Source organism: Osmerus mordax, chromosome 15 (assembly GCF_038355195.1).
Source record: "Osmerus mordax isolate fOsmMor3 chromosome 15, fOsmMor3.pri, whole genome shotgun sequence".
NCBI lineage: Eukaryota > Metazoa > Chordata > Actinopteri > Osmeriformes > Osmeridae > Osmerus > Osmerus mordax.
The window spans coordinates 7,812,561-7,837,451 of NC_090064.1; the positions used below are offsets into that span (position 1 = coordinate 7,812,561).

Consider the following 24,891-nt stretch of genomic DNA (forward strand, 5'->3'; position numbering starts at 1 on the left):
TAGAACGCCTGGGGCTGAAGGCAGTAATATCCTTCTAAACTGGCGAATTCAGAGAGGATGAAGAGGGAGTCAGGTGGCTGAGCGGTTAGGGAATCGGGCTAGTAATCTGAAGGTTGCCAGTTCGATTCCCGGCCAAATGACGTTGTGTCCTTGGGCAAGGCACTTCACCCTACTTGCCTCGGGGGAATGTCCCTGTACCTACTGTAAGTCGCTCTGGATAAGAGCGTCTGCTAAAAATGACTAAATGTAAATGAAGAGGAGGAGGAAGAAGAAAAGCGAGCGCTGAAATGGCCTGGGAATCTCTGGTGCTGCGTCTTCCAGTGTAGGGCACGTTTTTTGGTAAACGTACTGTAGCTAATTTGCTGTGTTTTGGCCTAGTTTGAATGACGGTGTGTGTGTGTGTGTTGACAGTGTGATACAATCCCTGACAAGGTGGAGGAGGTGAAGACTCGTACAGCGAGGTAACTTGTCAACTCTCCACCTTCAATCAGTCAAATGTCTCGAGGAACTTTCCAGGCTCTTAACAAGCTCACTGTAACAACGTTGTTCATTCAAGCAAAATACCTGTACATTTACTAAGGACCAGGAACAATAATAATCCACCTGGTTTAATTCAAGTTGATGTGTTTGTAAATTAGATCTTCCAGAAGGATTTTAATTCATTAGTTTTCTGTCAGTGTTGTTATTTCATTGATTATCACATCAGTGTGTAGACGGATAGTTCAAATCCTCGAAAATGTAAAAAAATACGACCATTTGAGATGCGATGGAGCTTAGCGGTGTTGTCCTCTGGTTAATGGACGAAGTTATTCTCCTACATGCCCATAATAGCTACAAAGAAGTACAAACGACATCCAGGAGAATGGCTCCAGTGCCTTATGACAGTACATTTGCCACGGGCGTTTCGTCTACTCTGATGACCTACGACAGAACTCAATAAAACGACCCCGGTACACAGCTGCAGGCCCCAGCCACATTAGCGTCTGCTTGTCCTGTCAGCTTAATGCATTTCCATCACGTCCATTTTCCTGGAGAAAGCAGCTGAAATCTGACATTCTGATCTTTCACAATGAGATTCTTTGACGTGAGATTGCATAAGATGTACTCCTGAAAGCATCACGTTTTTCTTTTCAGTTAACTTTCTTTTCTTTTTTACCGTTTTTTATTGTTGCTAGGACGATTTTCAATACTTAGGCCACATATTCAAAACTCATCATGTACAACAGCAGTCTATGTGAGATGTGGGAAATGTTTAACAAGATGCTAATTTGCTTCATAAAAAGCAGCGAGGCTGCTTATTATGAAGTAAACCTCGGGATGTGCATACAGCCCACAGGAAGGAGTGCTAGTTAGACTGTCTTCATCGCCTCTTTTCTCTGGGTGGCCTTTCGACCGACCATGAATGGAAGATGAAAAGGAAGAGCCCTCTGACTCTCTGCTGCTGCCTGTGATCCAGCAGGCTGAGGTCTTCAGGGGGGGGCAGTCCTCAATGAGGCCCATGGGGATGTTCCACCCGACACACTCTCCCAGTGTTGGTCTGGGTTCAGCACCTTCCTGTGTGAGGGTCTCGGGTCCCAGGCATGTCGAAGTGCCAGACAGCCTCAGCTGAACTCAACATATTTTAAGGTTTTTGTTTCCAGCTCACTGATAGACAGATAGAGTGACAGACATAGACTTTTTGGGCATAGCTTATGATTTTTTTTATACCACAAATAGAAAACCAGTTTGTGAGATATCTGTCTCCTTGTCATTGAGTGTGTATGCGTCCACACCAAAACACGTCGGCTTGAGGAGCTGATTAAATGTTGTTGTTTTTGCGTCGTTCAAATGGAACTGTGTGTGTGTGCGTGTGAGAGAGAGTGTTTGCCTGTGTGTACGTGTGTGTGTTGTGCTTGTGTTCATGGATGAACATATATACTTAGATGGCTGAGAACAGACTGGGAGATTGAGCTAGCATGTTGAATGCCCAGCCTCACTGTCAGCAGCCTGGCTAACCAAAGGAGCTGCAGCTGCCAGTGAACTCGGGACAGCGAGCCATGAAATGGTCACTGGTCACTGTGTACCATGCATTTGTGGAGGAGTATACCCCTGTATGGCTGGCTCTTACCCTTCTCAGTGATGTAACTCAATGAGGTTGAAGCGGGCATTTGTCAGAGAGGAGATCAACTGTGGGGTTGAAACAATGAAATGAGTTTTGCCGCGGGCAAGGCCAGACCAGGAGTTATTAATAACAGCAGTATAGGCTGTGTGTGTGTGCACACCCCCTGTCCCCTGGGAAGAAAGTGCAGCCACATGTGTGCACCTCCAGAAGTAGTCTCCCCAGCAATTATTTCTGTGTGTGTGTTTGTGTGTCTCTTTATGTGTTTGAGTGAGATTGTTTTTCTTGACAAACCATCTTTATTTCCTTCATAAACACAGTCTTCCCTGAAGCAGTAAAAATATATATGGCACAGTAGATAGATAGACTGACAGATAAATACTTAGACATAGATACATAGATAGAGTACTGTAGGTGTATTGTAAGTGTTCACATGCTGCATCGGTTTCCGTAAAATCTGGATTATTATTTGTCACGTTTGGAGGACGCTCATGCTGAAGTGATTTGGAGATGGTGGAGAGGAATCCTGGTTTTCGTCTTATCTCTGTCGGTATGCTTTTCAAGTCAAGATGTTTGCAAAATAACATCAAGGTTTGCCAACAGCAAGTCTGGGAGACACCAGGTGCCCCAGATTAAAACTAAACCAGGTGGTGGAGCACTCTGGTTCTTAACCCTCACCGGTCTCACTGCAGCCTCTGCAACACCCAGTCTATTATACCGAGCTGAAGAGCCACTTAACTTGTGAAACAATCAACCGGAGGAAAAGACCATGTCCCTCTGTCGTGTCTCCCAGAGAGCCCATCAAACATCATGCTGCACCAATGGCTAAGAAGCATGAATAATATAAGTCTGAAACACCTGCGGTTAGATGAGTAATTTAAAGATCAGCGCGCGCGCAGACTCTCAGCGCCGAAAGCGGCAGAGTGTTAGCTGTGCTGTACGGGCTGTTCGTTGTGTGGTCTGCGGTTGGGGGATCAGAGGAAGCCAGTGTAATACAGCTTATTGAGATCCTCGTTGTTGATTGTGTGTGTGTGGGAGTGAGTGGATGTCAGCCAATCAATGAGCAGGCAGGGGTTTGAGTGAAATGTCACTCAGGGTGACCCCCTGGTTCTCTCTCTTCATTAATTGGGCTACCGGGGCAGGGATTTCAATTCAATGATTTCGCTCCAGTGAGTTCAATTTGGGGTGTTGCTCTCTCTCTCTCTCTCTCTCTCTCTCTCTCTCTCTCTCTCTCTCTCTCTCTCTCTCTCTCTCTCTCTCTCTCTTCTCTGTTTCTCTCTCTCTCTCTGTATATAAATATATATATATACATACATATATATATATATATATATATATATATATATACGTATCACCTTCAATGCTTCTCCCACAGCAAAGAAGACCTCATATTTCAACTGAAAGTTTCATTTTAGGCGGTAATTCCTGTATATTGGATCACACTCCTCCCCTATACTGTACACTCTCATAATAACCTATGGTATAACGCAAAACACTTATTAACATTTAATGACAATTGTTTTTACGATTGTTTCTCTGTTCCAGGGGTGTCGTCAGAGTAGACGTGAACCTGCAGGATGTTGATATCGACCAGTGCTCTCCTGACGGCTGGTTTGGTGGGACCCATCGATGTAACCTGACGACCATGGAGGTGAGTCCACACTACGGGTTCAGCTCCACCTTAGTGGTGGAGCATTTGGCTGCAAATCAAGAGGTCCCAGGTTCAAATCCCCCCTTCCCCTCCCCTGTACGGGGCTTAGAACAAAAGCTTCTGCTGAATATTTCCATTTCTATACAAAGACTGTTAGGAAATGGCAGTGTCCCTGTCATCACGCTGACCTCTGTGTGCCCTGTCCTAAAGACTGTCAGAGACTGTGAGTGGGGAGTGACTGGATTTGTGGAATCACACGGTCCATGTCATGTGACACATCTTTGTCCTTAGATAGTCATCTCCCTAAGTGTGTGCCAGTGTCAGGGTAATATACAGTGCTGCCTACAAACCTTGTCTGTTTTCCAATAGAGGCTGGAAGAGAGGATGACATTCTTTAGCTTTTTGCCCTCCAACCAGTTTTCACGCGGATGGTTTAAAAGATCTAACCTGCCGTTTTAGTGTCATCATTAAGAATGATAGATTTTCCCAGATCAAACTCCTCTATAATACATGTGACGTAATGGATGCAGTGGGCTGTTTGAATAATTAATTACTCTCTTTGTCTCAGCTCCTCAACCTCTCGGCGTAGAGAGCTAAGAGGGAAGAGACAGAGAGGAAGAGATAGAGAGAAAAGAGATAGACGTACAGAGAAGGAGAGACACACACACAGAGAACCATTACTTTTCAGATATATTAAAACTAGTTTGTGAAATATCTGTCTCCTCGTGCCATCGAGCGTGCACGCGTGAGTGTCTGTGTGTGTATGTCAGTCGTCCTGCCTCGTGCGCCGCATGCAGGCTTGTACTGTGCTGCGGTGGAGATGGACGTCTGACCTTTCACACACCGTGTATCTGGCCCTCGGTATGTCACAAACGAAATTCTTGTGAAGGCAGGACCTCAGAAAGAGAGATGGGCACCTGTGACAGTAATCCCATCTCTTCTCACACCTCGTGCAGCTATGTGGTTCTGACTGGCCGGTGCCAGGCGAGTGTAGGTCAGCAGTGTATCTGTTACAGCTAGCAGCTCGCTGTTTTTGTGGAGGGGTGCTCTGTGAGGTAAAGCGAGGGTGATGAAGAGTGGATGCTTCTCCAGATATGAGGGCTATAAATAGAACGGAGAACTGCAACGCAATCAAGGTTTCTCAGCGGTGTTGTAATGTTATAAAAACAGCATTCTGGCACCAGCTCTTCGGACGCTCACACAGATTCATTTTGTTTTATTACCCTTGCTGTTTTTGGTACACAAACAGCATACTTAAAAAAACGTTGTGGAGTTTTACGGGGGGTTTTGTGTGTCTTTTTTGGTGCAACAGCGAAATTAGACTTCAAACACATCACCATTAGAAAGTAGTTTAAGGAAAGTTCATGTAATTCATGTCGTTTCATGAACACGTTTATCAATGTATCGTAATACTATCGTGCAATACTACTCAAATTACAGTTGAAACATTCGCCCTACATCCTACATTGGATCTCTTCCCATAAGTTCCATATCTCTTCCTCAAATGAAACTTCTCTCTTTGGCCGCCGAAAATGGCTATCACCAGTTTATTGTTTTCTTCTGTCGGTATGATTGCGGCCCAGAAATGTTTCTTGTTTCCCTGCTTTGCGCCCTGGTTGGTAGAGCTGTTAGTCCAGCCAAGCATGCAGGGAGGCCAGGCCGAGACAGGGGAGGACAACGCGTCTGTCTGTTTCAGCAGGTGGCCAGGAGGACACAAAACAAACGAGGCAGGCTGTCGGACAGAAACACAGACAACAAACAACATAAGCAGCATCTTCTCTTAGATATATCGCTATTTCTGAAGATCCATTCTTTATCGTCCTTTTAAAACATCTTTGGTCGTTGACTCAACCAAGTCTTCCTTTCTTGATCATTTGTACTTTGGTTGATGTGTTTGTTTGGCGGTATGTGCGTGTGTCTGTGTGTGTTTGCTTGAGTGTTCCTGTGGGAGCCAGACACCTGGCGCGCATACGTAAAGCATGGCTGTGTGTTTCTTCAATCTTTTTTTTCTGTGTTTGTAATATCTTCCGGTTTTCAGACTTCTCAGAATATGTATTATGATGATGAGTCGGTATGAGAATGATATTGGTCAATTATTTAGTACTGTGGATGTGTACAAACACATATTTACAGAGACTAACAGCAAGGATACAGTCTTTGGGTAAGACCCTTAATCAAGCTGCTTCAGCCCCTGCCACCTCCTCGCTGTCAATGGCAATATATTACCATCAATTTGATCACGGTGTCCTGGCTGTGAACCAGCTAAACATTAGCTTAGTTAGCAGCAAACATGGATGAGGTCTACTTCATCAGACTGAACCATATCAAGATGAACATCATGAGGGTTGCTTAACATGCCTTCTATAATATCAACATGAACTGTAATTATATCATACAACCCCATTTATAGTTATTAATTCATAAACACTTGCAGAAATCGAATGCAATAAGTACAGTGTGCCAGTGCTCAGTACAGGGACATGGACAAACAACTGTGTTTTTATGGCACCACAATGACCAGAACCAGTCATAAAACCAATTCATGTGGCCTGTATTTTTTTTGTATATTTCTATAAAAAAACACATCTCTCACAGGGATGGCACTTGCATTAGCGTGTGCCTCGGTGTACTTGGTGGCCTGGGGGCAGAATGCAAGAACACGGCTGGATGATGAAGACGAATGTCTCAATCAATTAGCTTATTGGCCAGCAGAAGTGGTGCGGCCCAGGGGGACATATCCAACGAACCCATCAGCTAAATGATTGGGCTCTGGAATAACCAAGGGACCTCTGCCATCGCAAGGCCCGCAGTATAGCAGTCACTGGCTATAATGGGACACAGCAATTCTTTCCAAATGTTTCAACTGTGGTTAATGAAAAAATGTGGCCCAGTTGAAACTTGGTCCAGATAAAAATCGACTCCAAAAGTACTTTATAAGGCAATTAGATTTTTTATATGATGTTCTGCTTCAATCGATGATGTTGAAGTTAGCTGTGACACCCCCTGTTTTATCAATTAGAAGTAGTTGTTTTCACCTTGGCGCACAAGGTCGTCTCTGCCATCATCTCAATCACGCTGCGAGGTCCCTGTCCCGTCTCCTGTCCTCCTCGTGTCGCTGAATTAATAAGACAATCAGTGTTTCAGTGACCTGCTGCCCTCTGCTATATGACGCACACACACACACACACACACACTAACATGCAGACATACTGTATGCACACACACAAACACACACACAAACCTGGATAACAGTGCTTTCAGTCCTCATGGTAGGGTTTCTCTTGAGTGCTCGGAAAACGCACCAACCTTTCCACACAAACGGGCGAGAACATTAGATGCTGTTATTGACTTCATTCTGTTTTTCTGGAGGGCCCCCCTTATGAGAGCTTTGTTTGCAGATGCACTGGATGCGATATACTGTGTTCTCCTAATGCTATAGCAGCGCAGAATGCTTGAAAATGCAAGCCTCTTTCTGTCTCTCCAACTGAGTCGCTGATAATGAGATGGGAGTTTAAAGTCCGCAAGGAAATTAACTTTAGCTGAGGAGAAATCCATGGGCTAAAACACCCAAAAAGGTTGTTAAGAACCAGAGATGGACAGCTTCCTCCCAAAAGGAGCGTCAGACAGACGAAGACACTGAAAAAAAATTAGAATACTGAAATTTTACAATTCATTCACGCCATTGTTGACTTTATCCTTAAGGAGGACCCACAAATTACCTTTCAAAGCGAGTGAGAAAACTTTTCTACACAATTATCCAGCAATTACCCTGACAGCTCACACAAAAGCGAGCCGAAAACACTTTGAGATAGTCAAGCCAAGGCTGTTGCCGGCTGAATATGAAGTGGAAATGAAGTTGAAATCCTTCGGTTGGGTGTGATACTGACACAGAATGCAGTAAATGTTACTCAGGCTTTTAAGGTTGGTCATATTTGTTGGATTTAGCAGCCAGGGAGAAAATATTGCACAAACTATTTATTATTCATTTTAAACCTTAATCAACATCAGGCTAATATACAGGTAGACCTAATACTACAAAGCAAATCAATGCAAAGCTACTCACGGGAAACCTAAGACAAATATTGCCCAGACTAGCGTTTATTGCAAATAATAAATCAAATAGAAGTCAATAAAAATCCTGTCTGAACAATTAAAACAAATGTCAGTTAACAACAGATAATGCTGTGTTGCTTGATGTAGCTGATCTAGCATGCTCTCCCCAGCTCTCTGGAGTAGGTGATGTGTTTGTCGAGTGCACTGAGTTACACATGTACTCGTAAAATGTTGTGACAGCTTTCCCGCCCTAGTGCTCTCTCTCCCTCAACACAAACTATTTGATTACTCTTCCCTTCTCTCTCTCCATGTCACATCCACGCCCTCCTTTTGGCGCTCAACATCGCCAGAGTACTAATCACTGGCACCTGTTAACACTAACAAGCTTCTCATATATACCCCTCAGGTGGGTAGGGGTGCCTTGCTTCAGTTCTGTTTCACAGACTTAAAAAATACCCCTGGTTGTATCCTGCCTTCATTTCACTCTCTCTCTCTCTCTCTCTCTCCACCCCTCCCTCTCTCTGTCCATCTCTCCCTTTCTGTCTGCGCAGGATGATCCAAGGTATCTCGTTATAAATAGCAGCCTCTTTTGGCCCCACGGGGTTTCCCTGATGTTATAAACATGGCGTCATCTCATGTGACATTGAAAACCCGTGTTTCCTGGAGTCCAAGACCAAACCACCTGCCCCTGCTCTGTCTCCTTTGAAACTGACAGCTTGCACCAGGGAACACATTGATGAAGTACAGTAGACATTGCAGCTTGCATTTACAATGTGCTGTACAACATATTTCCTTATTACCTGTTTTTTCTACGACCTTTATAAATAAATCATGGAATGTGCTGGACTTTAGAATTGGAACGAAAGTGCTGAAGAAATAGAATGGAGAAGAATAACGCTGACAATTATTGACATTCGCATTGGATGAATTATCCAGTGTTGTAATTTGACGCCAGCGATCGTCTTTGGTCGTCGTCCAAAACGGACCTGCCTCAAAACTACATCTCCCACAATCCAAAACACCTACACTGCGGCAGAGGCAAAAAGGCTCCATGCAGAGTTTGGGGCGCTGATGCACAGGACACCTCTAGATGTAAGTCTGGCCTGGGGCCTTGTCTGTACAGGCACTCCGGTCTTCCTAACCAGACTGGTGTATGACGTGGAAGTCTGAAACATGGAAGCTCTCTGAAGACGAGCGTACGCACCCCCACAGGCCTGTGTGTAAGTGATGCAGTAACCCAAGCAGAGATGAAATAACATTCCACCGGAGGAGTGTCGAGTGATGGGGTGTGTAGGGCAGCATTCAGACACCATCCATCCTGTGGGATTTCAATGGCTTTGTTGATGGAGATTAGCCTGGGATTACAGCCCCATACCGTGGATCTATGGGATTGTAGGTAAGGCCGCATCTGGTCCAGAGAGAGGTGTGTGTGTATGTTTGGTGTGGTGGCTGGAGAGATGTAAGTGAGCACAGATAATGAGCCCTGAGGTGAGAGGAGGAGTCTAGTCTCTCTCTGCCTGTCTGGTTGTGAGGGGTGTGAACTTCATGATATCAGGCATGGAGTTACTTAAGGCCTCTCTGCCCTACTGCTGTGACTGTCTGTCACACGATTGTGTGTGTGTGTGTGTTTGTGAGTGTGTGATTGGCTATCCTCTGCTTATCTCCATGCCCCTGTGCCTTAAAATCGAGACACACACAGACTGTGTGTGTGTGCAAAGCCGTGTGTGCAGAAGAGGTTCCACAATGCCCAGCAACGAGTTTGTTCATCTCAGTCTCTGTCCATAGGGCATATTTATGGCGTGTCTATGATTTAGCATCATTGCATATGCTTGATTTGTGTTTGTGATGGCGCTGTGTGTGTGTGCATGTGTACGCTTGCCAGAGAAATATGGGAGTCTGGACTTGTGCCTGTGTTTGTCTGCCAGTCTCTGCCTGGTGGGCTGTTTAGCTCCCTACAGGCCTGTGTGTTTATCTCAGTGGCGTTTAGAAGCTGGTCATTGGACAGCAACCAGGGCATGGCCCTCCGGAGGGGGGCTGCTGTACCGAGCCTGCTCCCTCACTTAACCCAGCTCTCCAGGCCCCGATCTGGCTGCCTGTCCCTTGCAGCTCTGCACCAGGCTGGTCCTCAGGCTTGGTGTGTGTGTGTGTGTGTGTTTATGGTAATGTACTGTATCTATTAAAAGGACAGTACTGTGTGTGTGGAAGCTTGCTGGATGTAGATGTGAGGTGTTGAAGTGGGCAGCAATCTCTCCTGCTGTTTTCGATTGAACAAACCAAACAGGCCTATTTCCCTTATGCATACACACATGGATACACACACATACTCACACATGTACACACCCATGGGCACATGCACACCCACAGACATGCACACACAGACATGCACACACACATGCATACACACACGCACACACACACGCAAGCACACACACATGCATGTGCACACCCACACACACATACACACTGACCCTCAATACTTACAATAACAGTGAGTGATTCAGTAATCACCGCCATAAGAAGCGATGGTTTGGGCTCTCAGGACTCTCTCAGCACACAGTACAGAGGCTTACTGCAGAGTTGATTAGGGGGTGTTTGTGACCGGAAGGGCGTGGGTTTAATAGGGAAGGAGGTCTAATTAGGCTCCGGTTGCCAGTTCCTGTGCAGGTGGAAGCAGTCATGGCATCAAGCGTACTGGCAGGATGTTGATTCATACCCCAGCTCCATATCTGAGGGAGGAGAATGAGCAGAACTGCAGGCTTTCATGTCAAGGAAAGGTGTGTGTGAGCGCGTATTGACGTTTGTGTGTTTGTATGTGTGTGTATCGACGTGTGTGTGGGTGTGTGTGTGTGTGTGGGTGAGTGAGTGAGTGAGTGAGAGAGCGCGAGAGCGAGCAGTTTACAGTCATTACTGATCTATTTTTAGACATACTGTAGACACATGCTCATACTTTGCATTTGGGAAAAGTCGAGGTCGCTTCTCATCTTCGATTTAACATTCACTATCTTTCCTTCAAGCGCCCCTGATTTTCCAGGAGAGCTCCTTCAAAAACGTGAGGCAAAGTTAAGATAGCATCTCAGTGTGCTCCTTCTAAGACATTATAATGATGTTTAAGTAAGAGCCAGCAAGGGCTGTTTCTGACTCCTATGGACGCTCAGAAGCCCTCCATCCCCCCTCCCCCCCCCCCATCCCTGCCCCCTCAGCGTTACACTCCAGTAAAAATCCTCACGCTCCTGGTCACACACGTCACCATGGCAATTAGCGCGTCGGAGGTGTGTGACTGACAGCAGCCACAGCTGGGATGTAAATAGTGAGTGCTGGCGTTTGGAGGGAGACCTGGGGAGGCCAGGAACCGGCGCCGCTGTTCTCACCCAGTGATATGGATCCTATCCATACACCCACAGGTGTTATGTATATGAGAGATCAGAGCACCAGTATGGGGAACTGTAGGGTATTTAATGTCACCTGGCTGGAGTTCATTAGCTGTGCCTGTCTTTATCCCACGTGGACAGCCCTGAAGATACCCTGTAAAGAGGTTAGTCTTACAGCCCATTGGTAGAGAAAATGTCTGGCCCTGGTCCTGGTCCTGGTCCGCTTCTCCTCAAATCCCATGTGACTAATGGCAGGTAGCTAGGAGCCAGGCAGCTCCATCTGGCATCCTTCTCCTTCCAACACACTCTCTGCCCCGGTGCGCCATCAATCACCCCAGCAGAGAGCTCTGCCTGGGCTCCAGAATCCTATTTCTGGCCCTCACACACTGTACTACCACACACGCCACACTCTACTCTTCCTCCTTCCCCCTCTCTCTTCTGTTCTTCTCTCTCTTGTGTCTACTCCGGCTAATGTGTAGTGACTGCATTGAAAGTGGCAGAGCGCAGCCCTGCTCGTACACGGGAGTCCTCTCTGCCAGCTGTCGGCTCAGCCCCACAGTGAAGAGGAATTGACTCCGGCGCCGAGTCACTTCACAGAGTCAAAACACCCATTCCAAGTTCAGTGGTTTCACGGCGTTCGAAGGCGCGCCGTCAAACGCCATCCTGCTTTACACGGTCATATGTCGTGACACAGCATTCCGAGTTCTGTGGTCTTACGGCAGCGTATACGTTCGAAGCGGTGAAATCCAACGTTATCCTACTTTACGCAGTAACACGTTCAGCACACTGGAATGCTCTCCTCAGCTTTGGTGACACAGCAACCAGAGAGGTTCGATAAGTGTTCCGATTTGTCCTATATTCTGCAGATCAAACAGAAGCCCACGAGGCAAACGGGCCTGGGCTCTGAGTTGGCTCTGCTTCAGACACACCAGGGAGAGGACCCTTGGCTGTGCTTTAAACCAGTGAGAAGAACAGGAGCATCTAGGAGCTTTGTAAGGAGGGTTGAGAGAACTTGAGCAGGTTGGGACGCTCCTTTGTGTTGTCTGGGACCAAAGCGGTCCCAAAGGACATCACTACTTAGGTGCATCTGCGAAATCTCTACTTCAGGGAAGTGGTGGTGTCTATTTTTAATAGCGTCTTTTAATGGCATTGTTGAAGAACGATGACAAGCGGGAACAATGTTGTTTGTTGATCTGATGTTGTTTATTGTGCTTTTCTTATTTTCACAGCCACTCTGTGAGAAGACCCTGGTTATGAAACATAATTATTCCTGAAGTTGTGACTTAAATCATGATCCTACGCGCCGCTGAGCTCTTTCTGGGGAGTTGGTCTTGGGCAGGGTTGTGTATTGCTTTAAGTGCTTCAGTCACTTCTGTCAAAAATGTGTTCCTGGGGGGGGGAAAATGTGTCCGGTAAAGGCAAACCCAGTAATTACTCTTTGTGGACCGCCTCCCAGGAGCTTAAAGTGGACGCTGCCTGGCTCAGTTCCCCAGACCTTGAGACACATCCAGGAATAGCTTCCCTCTTCAGACATGCTCAGTCCGGCCCTCTGAAGAGCAACACTGGGACCGTGCTTCACAGCGCGTTCAAGGGCCCTCAGACGGAACCGTTTGTCTTCAGCCTCTGTGCTGCTCCTGAGACCCTCATCTTAAAGGTTATTCTCGTCTGGTTGTACTTCCTGGAACAACCGCAGGAGTTTGAATGATAAGCAGAACACGGAGCATAACGTTTTGTCTAAGTGACCCAATGTTACCCAGACAGACAGAAGATGTAATCAACTTCCCAGAGGAAATAGTTAATTAATAGTTCCCTAATTCAGCCAGTGAAAAAAGCCTGTTTTTAATTGAGATATTAATACATCTTGTAATTTGGCATAACGTCGTAGACAGTCTGCCTGGGATGCGCCTGGACAGCCCTCATTGGTTTCTGTTCTGACAACACAGAGAGAGAGGGAGCTAATTCAATACTTGGAGAACGTACACTTCGACAGAGAGAAAGAGAGAAAGAGACAGAGAGTGATTGAACCCGAACAAGTATACGTATTATTATACTATCTTATCTATGATTTTTTAAAATTAATTTCAGAATTGTACATTTTGTACATTGATTACAACCCAGCTTTTTGAAATGTGTCCTGTGTCACGAAGCGTTTTTTGTTCATTAGGTTGTGGAGGGTGCTGAAATTTGAAGACAACGATTTGTACATTTCAAACATAAATGATCATAAATATTTATAAATACATATAACTGTGATAGTAATCAGAATGGTTCTTCCTCTTGTTTTCTCTCCACAGTGCTTGCCAGTGCGTGGTCGTGGATTTGTGCTGGACAACTACAACTGTCACTGCAAAGCAGGTTTTTACCACCCCAACAGAGTGTCTGTCAACGGCTTCAAAAGTAAGACTTCTGAAAGATGATGTCAACTTTGTTTACACTGTAGTAACATGGCTCCCCAGATGCTGCCAATCCCTTCCTCCCTCCACATCCAAACTTGTTCCGTCGCACGTAGAAAAGCACAGCACGAGCTTCGTCAGAGGGACTGAACACTCCCCTCTTTTTTGGAGGGAGGCTGTAGTGTGTGCATGTGTGTTCGTGCGTGCGTGTGTGTGTGTGTGTGTGTGTGTGTGGGGGGGGGGGGGGGTTGTGGATGTGTGTTTGAGTGTGTCTGCATTCGTGTGTGTTAGTGAAAGAGAGAGAACGTGAGAGTAATGTGATCCTAGTGAGAGGAGAGCCTCCCTTGGCAGTCTGGAGAGCCTCTGGGACCAGGCCCAACCCTCCTAATCCCTGGAGGGCACCCTCCACGCTCTCCTCAGCCGAACACACCGGCCATTTTGACTTCTCTTCATCCCTCCGTTGTGCTTTCTTTCCCGTGTATTTAGCCTGCGAACGTGTGGGAGAAGTTGGATCATATTGGCAGAATATGAGTCAGCTGCTTAGACAGGGAGCCAGGGAGAGGAGCTGTGAGTCATTACTAAGGAGATAAGTGGGCCGCTTCCACGGGATGAGCATGTGCAGAGTCACTGTCTTCTAAAGCAGCAGCGGAAGTGGAACACTGGGAGGAATAATAGTTTTTAATGGCTGTTTCGAAAGGTTTTGGTCCCATGTTATTGTATACTGGTGTAACCGGGTGAGAAAACAGGCTGTCTGTCATGTGTAAGGCTTGAGAGCACCCATGACTGTCTATTTTCATCCAACGAGCCCTCCCTCCATCCAACCCCATCCATCCCCCCCCCCCCCCCTCCCTCCCCCCCCCCCCCCCACCTGCCCTTCCTCAAGGCTGTCCTTCCAGCCCAGCAGTCTCAAGCAGTCCCCATAGTGAGAGATAGAGCAACACTAGCATGTCTCTGCGTGCTGTAGCCATGTGTATTCTCCGTGTGTATCCTGAGGGGAGGCCCGTGAGCCATCATCTCTCTGCGTCGTGCCAGAGAGTGAACAAGGAGGAACAATGTTGGTTCACCGTGTCCTCGCACACAAATCCAAGCTCTGCTGGGTAGATTGAAGGAAAAGTGCTCAAATCATCCAAATCAGAATATCACTTTGGGTGTAATTATCAACAAAGCATTATCCGTGCTAATCCGAATAACGTAATCCAGTAAATCTCAAACGTGTATCTTTCATACGTTTCAGACGGACTTTCTGAAAGGTGAAATGTTTTTTTTTACAGGACTTGGCTTAAATGTCCCCCGCTCACAGTGTCCTCCGCTGTGTCCATCTGTCCCACAGACCCGGGCACGAAGGGCAGAGCCTCCGACAGCGGCCCCAACGCGGACGAGGGCTCGTCCAGCGACTGCCTGCCCTGCCGGGACGGCTGTGCCTACTGCAAGGACGACACGCCGTGCGTGGCGCGCGGAGACGGCGGCCTGCGCGTGGCCGTGCTCTCCTTCCAGGCCCTGTGTATGCTGCTGAGCTTCGTCAGCATGGTGGTCGTGTACCGCTACCGCAGGAACAAGGTAACAGCGCGGGGGGGGGGTACGTCGTCGCCACTCCGTTTTTGTGATGTTGTTATTGGTTCATGTGAGGAACTGCTGTGCGCAAAGTGCTGCTCGTTATACATGAAATCCCTTTTTGAACAGGGCTAATGTGTCCCTCCCACTTTTTGCGGAGTATAGGCTGTTTTAATAGCCGCATCCTCCGTGGTTATTAAAGAAAGCTATCCCACCCGCATTAGAAAACAAACCTACTCCCCTGGATTCAGTGACTGGTGAGGAATGGAAGGCACTGTGTGGGATTAACATTCAGATGGCGCTCACAACACACGGCCCATCTGGATCTCATTGGATGTGTGTCTGGCCTGCTCTGCACAACACATCATCTGATCCCATATGTGGCCGGCGGTTTCAGCAGCGCTTTGGATTCATTTTCAAACGGCACATCTGACAGTGTTGATCACCCAGGATTCAGGACCTTGGACAGGGACCAGCCGGGAACCCTGAATATGGATGTGTAGCCCGGTGCCAGAAAAGAGAGTCAGTGATTATATATAAAGTACACAATGCATTAGTCATGCATGGTCTGGCACCGTTTGATAGCCACTTAAATAGTCCCACACTGTACTACTGAGCTAGTTCACACTTTCCGCACCACGGTGGACCTTTGACTGTGCTTCTCAAATCCTCTTAGTGTGTCACCTAAGCAGCTGCTTGTTTCTGTCCAATAACTGGCTTCATTAAAGGCTTTGTCTTGAGTGTGAGAAATGGGAGGATTAGCCTGTGAAGATTCCCCAGCAGCAGTGTCAGGACTCGATCCGCTCCTGCTAACGCTCTCACCCGACGAGGAACGCAGGCCTTCTGCTGCTCGGGCGTCTCCGAGAGACTCCGCATCTGTGTTCGAGGCTACGGATCAGACACTTTCGTCAACGAAAGCACACAGACGTAGCGCCTATTAGGTGTTTGCAAGGTTCCCCCATCGCGTCGTTTGTCAGGAACAGACTGGGGGGTGTTGTGCTGAGGCCAGAGCTCATTTAGAAAGGGTTTCGATGATGAACGTCTGTCGTCCTGTATAGATATGCGCTGGGTGCTTTGCACAATATGTACGCGCTCAAACGGAAGTCCCAGCTGTTTGGAGCTCTTTGAGAACCCCCTCAAGCGTTCTGTCAACTGGCGGAGGATACGAGAGCGATAGAAGCGGCATAGAAAAAGCATGAAAGGGTGAATCCTTCTAAGACAGAGGCCCGGGGCAACAGCTTTTAGTTGCTGCTTTTCTTTAGTGAAAAAACAAGTTCACTACATCAGGAAAATACCCTTTCATTCATATCTATCTGCTGTGCTCTAATAGCACGAATATGGTCTTATATGAATGTGCATCTTGTTTTTCATCGTGGTATGCTTTTTTGATCAGAAGCCAGTAATACTGTTGTTGTGTTTCCCTCAGAGCATACGAGCGTCCGGACTGGTCTTGCTGGAAGCCATTTTGTGTGGAACCCTGCTTCTCTACTTCCCAGTAAGTCTCACATACTCTTTGAGTTGCGTGTGTGTGTGTGTGTGCAGTAGTATTAGTAGTGTGTGTGTCTGTGTGTGTACAGTATGTGTGTGCATGTGTGTAGGAGCATGTGAGTGTAGTAGTGTGTGTGTGTGCATGTGTGTAGGAGCATGTGTGTGTGTGTAGTAGTGTGTGTGTGTGCATGTGTGTAGGAGCATGTGTGTGTGTGTAGTAGTGTGTGTGTGTGTGTGTGTGAGGAAGTGTGCACATGGCGTCACAAACCAAGCTGTGTTCTTCAGGTTACGGTGCGACAGACTGGAAAATGTACTCTACACTTACCTGAGTCAATCTTTAAGCTGCTGTCGCCGTGCGGGAGAGGGTCAGGCCACGTTTCATTTCCATTATATTTCATGGACTTACCAGAGTCACTACAACGGCAATCATCTTTCCCTGTTGTTTATCTTATGCCTTTATCGTAGGTGTGTGTGTGTTTAGTATTGCACAGCACCGTCATATTTTACAATAATTAATAAGATGGATCGACCCACGCTCTGATAACATCCAACAACTCATAAAATGATGAACGATGGATGAATTTTACTGCTGTATATTTATTCAAGAGTTCATTCAATAGATGTTTTTTCCCAGCAAGGTTACTGTACAACACACGCAGCGCGGCACACTAGAGAATGTTGGTCACGTCAGGACACCCGAACCTCTCTTATAAATCATTAAACGTTATTTCTGATGTGATGAGATAAGCAGTGTTTTCACAGCCACGGTGTGTGTTTGGCAGAGACAAACATCCCAGGGCTCGGCTGTGCCCTGCCGTAACGGTGAGATGGATGGGCCAACAGACCCAGCAACCTGTGATAGCTGCCATCTGGTGACCGGGCCACTCACGGTTAATGGGCACGGCAGCTCTGCAGACCTCCGATCTGCAACACCCACAGTATCTATCTTCCATCCTTTACATGGTGCCGTTTACACGCAGAGCAGTCATGTTGTTTCTCATCAGCCCTAATGTCCACACTTCAGCTAATCTGCTGCAGGTTCTGCGTGAAGCTGCACGGAAACCTTTGTTTCCGATCATGTTGGCAAGATGTGAGCTGGATGTTTCCGATCATGTTGGCAAGATGTGAGCTGGATGTGGATTCTGTGGAAACAAGCTACAAGGTGGTTTAGGCTTTCAAATCAGTGCGTTCATCTCACATATATCTTTTCGCAGATATGATATACATTTCACCAATGACAACCCAACAACTTAGCATGCATGTTATTGTATTAATAAAAACCTAATAAGATTTGGTACTGGACAAATGAACAGATCAGGCCTTAACATTTCAAGCCCCTGATTATGATCACAAATGAGCGAGCTACGCTAACACATCGCATCAACCGCATTGATTTACACAGATGTGATGGTGCACTGGCCTCACTTCTGCCCGGGGCATTGGGTAATTGCAATTTAGTGGCGATCATGGGAACCTACAAGCCTGGTCTAGCCAAGGAGACTAAATGTAATTAAAGTGAACTGATTTAGAACTAGCTAATCAATGCAATTAGCGGCGACAAGGTCCTGGAAAGTAATAATCTTTAAAAGCGAGCTGCAGCATTGGTCGGGTGGAGGCTCTTTCTTGGATGGGGGGCAGCGGGGGCTTCTGGTGGGGTGTCGTCCCCTGGACGTTTATTGTTAGTGGTTGTTGTTGTGGTATGTTTGCGTAACCCGGTCCACGCTCCTCAGCAACTCCAAGGTCTAGCATCATCTGCTTCCATACTGTTTTACATAACAGCTAGCATTCCAGTCCAACCAGTGAATCGAAATGCGCTCTGTGAAAGAGAAAAAAAACGACCGTATTTGTGTAAATTGAAATTCCGATGTAACACGCAGATTGGAAATCCCCTTATTCTGGATTGATTTACTGAAATTCAAGTCCCCTTCAAGGCCGGCCTATCTCATTTTGATAGGAATCTCTGTGTCCCTTCATGTGAAAATTGGGGCTTTTCTGCACACGAGCGTCCACGAGGCACGCTAGATTGATCTCCGCCCTGATGCATTTGCATGCCTCCCCTATGAATGTGATATGAGGCTCGCCTGCTAGGATGAGACACATCACTCCCCCCAATCTAAATATAGACACGAGAAGACATTCTCCGGTTCCTGCTGCTTCTGCCTCCGCCAGGACCGCTGCGTCTATTTTCAATAATTCCTGTGTTATTAAGGACCAAGAGACACATCTCATCCTCCTCCCTTGTCAGTCTGCTTTGTGGAGTAATGCAATTTTTTCCTCCCTCCCCTCACCTCGCCGCCTCCCCTCCTTCCCTCCCCCGGCACACCATCTCTCCCTTTTCTCCCCTTCTCCTGAGTGTGTCACATGCAATAACTTCAGCCCCTGCCTCCGACGAGGAGGGAGGGGAGCAGGGAGAGAGAAACCAAATTAGGTGGAGAGCCAAAGATGGCTATTTCCGTCTGGCCGAGGAGAGAGACGAGAGAGAGAGAGAGACGAGAGAGAGAGAGAGAGAGAGAGAGAGAGACGAGAGAGAGAGAGAGAGCGAGAGAGAGAGAGCGAGAGAGAGAGAGAGAGAGAGAGAGAGAGAGAGAGAGAGAGAGAGAGAGAGAGAGAGAGAGAGATCGCAGAGCAGAGCAGACTCCCACATTTGTGATTCACATTGTGATCCCGGGATTAGCTCGCCAATCCTGTGTTTGTGTCTCGGCATGCCGTATTATTTGGGAACCTTGAAATCCTGAGATGGGGCTAAACAGACCAGAGTTAGGATTGCTCTTTGTCCTCACTTCACTGAAGGCAACGGGGGTGTTTGGGCCCCGGCTATGAAGAAGAGATCACGCAGGGCTGGTATCTCAGGAAGTGGATTTTTCTAGATGCAACTTCACTCGATGTCTTCGGCCTGTCTTCTGTCTCCACATGCAACGCTTCCTCTCTCTTTCTCTCTCGCTCCGATGGCTGTGGGGCGTGTCGTTCCTTCTCTTTCTGTCCCTTTTCTTCACCTCTTCCACCATTCTTCCCTGCTGTGTGTCGTTCTGAACCCCACCCTTCCATCCCTGTGTGTGTGCCAGTCTCTCTCTCTCTCTCTCTCTCTCTCTCTCTCTCTCTCTCTCTCTCTCTCTCTCTCTCTCTCTCTCTCTCTCTCTCTCTCTCTCTCTCTCTCTCTCTACCTCCAAGAAGCTCTGGGAGCTATCCTACTGTCTGTCCACACACACACACACACAAACAATAACATCCATACACACACGTGTACACTACCCCATTCGATCCTAGCCCCACCCCAGCACCCCCATCTCTACCCCTCCTGAGCCTCCCACCACCCCATCCTCCCCACCCCAGGCAGGGTCTGCAGGCAGGGTCTGCAGGCAGGGTGTCCCAGCCCATCAGGGGGCTGATGGGAAACAGTAAGACCAGGGGATAATGCATCCTGACCCGTCAGGCTATGAAACCCAGTCTGCCTGCCATTCCTCTCCAGCCTCTCTGCTTTCCATCCAAGCTGTTCTGTCGCTTTCAATCTGCCTTAAGTGGATCTAGAGGTTTGCTGTGCGTGTTTGGAGCCCTCCCTCCCTCTCCCTCCCTGCCCTCCCTTCCAGATTGTGCTTACCCTGCCTGTCTAAAGTGCCGTGGCGCAAGCCTTTCCAACCCACACATGCTGTCTCTCGCTCTCTTTCTCTCCCTCTTTCTTTGTCGCTTTTTTCTTGCTGTCTCTCTGTCTGTCTTTTTCTCTCTTTGCCTCTCTCTCTCTCTCTCTCTCTCTCTCTCTCTCTCTCTCTCTCTCTGGTTTTTTCTCTGCTTCCCTCTCCCTCTGTCTTTCTCTTTGCGTGTCAATAGAGTGGAACAAAATAACAAGGAAATAGACTGTGTGTGAGTGGGTAAGCAAGTTCTTTTAAATTCTTGCTTTTCTCTCCTCAAATGACACCCAAACTCTCAGAGCTACTGTACATGTATCAAGGTGTACAAAATGGAGGCGGGGACCCAGATAGGGGAACTATGATTCCATGTGTCCCCATAACTCACTCGCCCGAGCGCAGACACAAGTATGCCCGCCACCTACTAAGGAAATCACTTACACACACGCCGACACACACACACACACACACTAACCCCTGCACACACAGTTCCAGATCATGTCTGTCACAGGACCGAAAGTCTTTCTCTAGATGACGTGGAAAGGGAATTGTGGGACACTAGAGTGATCGTCTCTGGTCCTGATGGCGCAAAGTTCAACCTGGATGTAATTTACACTACGGCAACCCCTGGGCGCCGGGAGGGGAGAGACCATTACCTCCCTACCGCTGGCAGCCTCTCCCGGGAGGGGAGAGACCATTACCTCCCTACCGCTGGCAGCCTCTCCCGGGAGGGAAGAAGTGTCAGCTTTCATATCAAAATGGATTCATCGCTGCTGCTCTGACTCCCCGCCCCCCTACCACACACACACCACCATGCCCCAACGCACCCATGCACACACACCGCACCCTCACACACAGACCCCCCCCCCTCCCTGCTCCACATTGTTTCAGAAATCAGGGGAACAGAGAGACAGTAGGGAGGGATGATGAGCAGGAGGAGGTGATGAGCAGGAGGAGGAGATGATCAGGAGGAGGTGATGAGCAGGAGGAGGTGATGATCAGGAGGAGGTGATGAGCAGGAGGAGGTGATGAGCAGGGGGAGGAGATGAGCAGGAGGAGGTGATGAGCAGGAGGAGGTGATGATCAGGAGGAGGTGATGAGCAGGAGGAGGTGATGAGCAGGGGGAGGAGATGAGCAGGAGGAGGTGATGAGCAGGAGGAGGTGATGATCAGGAGGAGGTGATGAGCAGGAGGAGGTGATGATCAGGAAGAGGTGATGAGCAGGAGGAGGTGATGACAGGAGGAGGTGATGACAGGAGGAGGTGATGATCAGGAGGAGACAGACATGAGGCTGGACCAGATATGGCAGAGGCTGTGTCAAAACATTCAAAGTGGTGTGAAAGGTGTGTTGTGACATAATAGGCCCCCGGGCTACAGAAATCCATTCCCCAGCCCTCGCACAGGGACAGGCAGGCAGACATGTGAAATGAACCAGAGTGATTTGTTCTTTTTGCCCTCCTGGGTAGTGGGACTGTGGGATGAGATCGCAGTTCGGCATTACGTAGTCAACCATCTTAGACAAACTATTTCAGGTCCCACTTGGAAGGTGTTAATAGAATCCCCTTGAACGCCTCGTAGGCTGTACAACAGCAGTTTTGGAGTAACTGTGTTTTCACCACCAGTTAGATATTTAGACATGTTGGACATCTTTCGTAAAGGCGAGGGAAATGTAAGTCTGAATTTGGTATGGCACTGGCTGGCAGGGTCAGGAAAATGGTCTGTACACTCTAGTTACGATGCTAAATAGTAAATGTTAGATTTGACAACAAGCTGTCTCCAGAATGTTCTCCTCCTAGCTGAAATAACAACTCCAAAAGACAGAACTCACCCCGAGAAGCCCGACCCTTTAATTATTTAAAGCCTCTTCGTCTGAGAGGTGGAAATCTTAGTCTCCGACTGGAAGGTCAAGCCCTGGAATTACTGTGTGTCTCCACGCCACGGTCTTTGCAGTAGCGTTACAGTACGCCAAACGAGAGAGAAAGTTCGAGTGACCCACGCTGCAAGATGGATCCCAGGAGTCGCTCGCTCTGACCTTGAAAAGAGGTAGCCGTTGTACTGGGATCAATCCCCCGGGACTTCACCTTCCCTATCGATCTCTCCATCTCATTTAAATCTTGATTGGGTACGCATCACAGGTCTATTACATGCACCGGTACTCTGTGTTAGTGCAAGCTTGCCATGTTGTTGTACTCACCGAATCCACTCACTCCCTCTCGGTCTCTAATTAGTTCGATACCTCCTCAGCCTGCCAATGCATGAGCTAATTATCGCGAGCGCTGTAGCACAAAATGACTTTTTGTGCATTACCCAGGTGGGTGTCGAATGTTGGCGTCGGGTGGGTGGAGGAGACGGGGTACCAGCCGCGCGTGAGAAGGAGGATCGTGGACTGTGAATAGAACGATTCGTCTTTGGAAGTGAAAGATTGTTAGTGACTGCATCGTTGATTTTGTCGGCGCTTACACGTTTTGTGTTGTTGCTGTTACAGGGTCATGGTATCTTTCGTGCATATTCACGGTTTGAAACCAGAGTTGAGAGGAGCCGCAGGAAAGAATGTAACCGACACAGACATAATCAACTAGTCTCACCCACTGAAAGGATCCGGGGATGTTGGGAACCCTATCCAGCAGAGACGAACGACTCCGAAAAAAACCCTCATCGCTTTAATGAAGACGATAATTTGTCGACTCACAGGGGCTAACCGCTAGTGCCCTCAGCTCCCAGGACTCTGGTCACACCACAGCTGTGAGACTTCCCGCCTTCTCACGTGTGGAGAGGGGGACAGGCTGTGCCCTGTCTGGCCATGCCTAACGGGGGCTGTCCTCGGGTGGGGGGGTGGGGGGTGGAGCCCCTTCACTCTCTGGTGGCTCAGGCTGTAGCCTCTGAAGACCCACGTGGCTGGGAAGGCTCGGAGAAGTGCAACTTCACCGCCAGCTCACACACATGAGCTGCAGAAAGATGGTGCTTTTAGATTGAAGAAGTGGGGCATTTGTGCCTGCACTTGAGCATGATTCACAGAGAAGACACGCACACACACACACACAGACATACACACACACACATGCACGGATCCCTTTGCCAGCTTTGTGTTGACTTCCAGTAATGTGTAAGCAGAGAATGAGAACCAGTGGAGCGATGCTAGCTACAGCGTGGTGTCAAGCTGTTGGGCTGTCTGTTGCTGTCTGGACTCTGCTGCAGAACAACAGCACCGTTACTCAGTCTCTCCTTGGGAGGCAGTGGAACCACATTACGCAAACACATGCACACGCAAGCACCAATAAACAAAGACCTCTCACACTTAAAAAAATTGCATTGGCTGTGGATTAAATGAAACGTTCTTACATCTACAATGTGATGTTACTGGTTACCTTTCGGTATGGTAGATGCACACGCTTAGAGACTAAGGCTCAGGATGGTTTGATGTAGGCCGGTAATGTTCATATTGAACGACATTTTAAATGGCAGCTTAAAACATTTCCCCAGGAAAGTATGTGTTGGTCCTGTCCCTCTTCCTTTCTTGGTGGAGTTCTCCCTCAGGGTTTGTGGTGGTGTGATTCCCCAGGTTCTGGAAAAACAAGTTGTGCTGTGTTTCATTTCCACATGAGAGGGCTGTGTTAGGGAGGGAGGAGAGTGGGGAGGGCTGGAGGGGAGGGCTGGGGGGTGAAGTGTTTGGGAGGGAGGAGAGTTAGGTCACCAGATGAGACAGGGCAACAAGTCACCCACACCCACCTGGGACCTCACCTCAAAAACAAACAAACAAAATAACAATCTTTGTTTTTGAAATAGAAAATGGCGTGATTTTTGTTGATCGTTCTCACTCTGTTCGAGATGAAGCTATCTGATCATTGGCTCAGTTTTCTGCTCCTTCCAAACCCATTGCCCATTGTCTGGGTAGGACACCAGAGTGCAGGATGGACCGGGGCAGCTGAGGATGTTAATAATGGTCTTAAAGATACTGATGTCCTTAAGGTATAAGGTTCCTAGCAATCATCAGACACACACAGACAGACAGACACACACACATTCACAGGCAGGCACACACACGTACACATACAACACCCTATCCCTTTACATTCCCCTGCGACGGAGTCAAAAGTTCCCTGCACTTAGCATTGATTATTAATGAAAGGTTTAAAAGGAGAGAGAGAAGTAAGTAGGGAGAAAGGGAGGGAGGAATGGGTCTTCCACTTTATACATGATGGTTTTAAGGGAAGCTTAAACATCAGCACCCTCTTGTTCTTAAAAACCTTTCTAAGGAAAGTGCTGCTCCAGAATGTGGAGCTAGTCAAGAGAATAGGTTTCTGCAGAACTTAGAAAAATGAAAGGTTGGGGGGTTGAGGTTGTGTGTGTATGTGTGTGTGTGTTGGAGGTGAAGGATATCATGTTGGATCAAATTTACAGCAGAGAGTTGAGAGCCCAGTGGGATATATTTAAGATCTTATCTTTCATAAAATATATCATTTCTGGTTCTGAAAGAGTGTAGACCGGAAGATTCTCAGAACATGGTCTACAACGACTGCCACTACTACGAACAATAATGCCCAGAAAGAAACACATGTGCTTCTTATGTAATTCGTGGAGCTACACCATAGTGGTGTATGTCATACACACTTGTCTGGACTGTTGTACACCTACAACCAACAACAATAAGCAGAGCCACAATGCGAAAACAT

At 47.6% G+C, this 24,891-nt stretch overlaps 1 protein-coding gene across 1 annotated transcript in view; it reads left to right on the forward strand.

The window, feature by feature from the left end:
- The window catches only part of gpr158a (G protein-coupled receptor 158a), a 40,358-nt gene that overhangs the window by 4,219 nt on the left and 11,248 nt on the right, over positions 1-24,891 (forward strand). The window contains exons 2-5 of the mRNA XM_067251238.1: positions 3,644-3,749; positions 13,465-13,567; positions 14,894-15,120; positions 16,541-16,609. Of these exons, the coding sequence (XP_067107339.1) occupies positions 3,644-3,749; positions 13,465-13,567; positions 14,894-15,120; positions 16,541-16,609 (505 nt within the window). The remainder of the gene's footprint in view (positions 1-3,643; positions 3,750-13,464; positions 13,568-14,893; positions 15,121-16,540; positions 16,610-24,891) is intronic.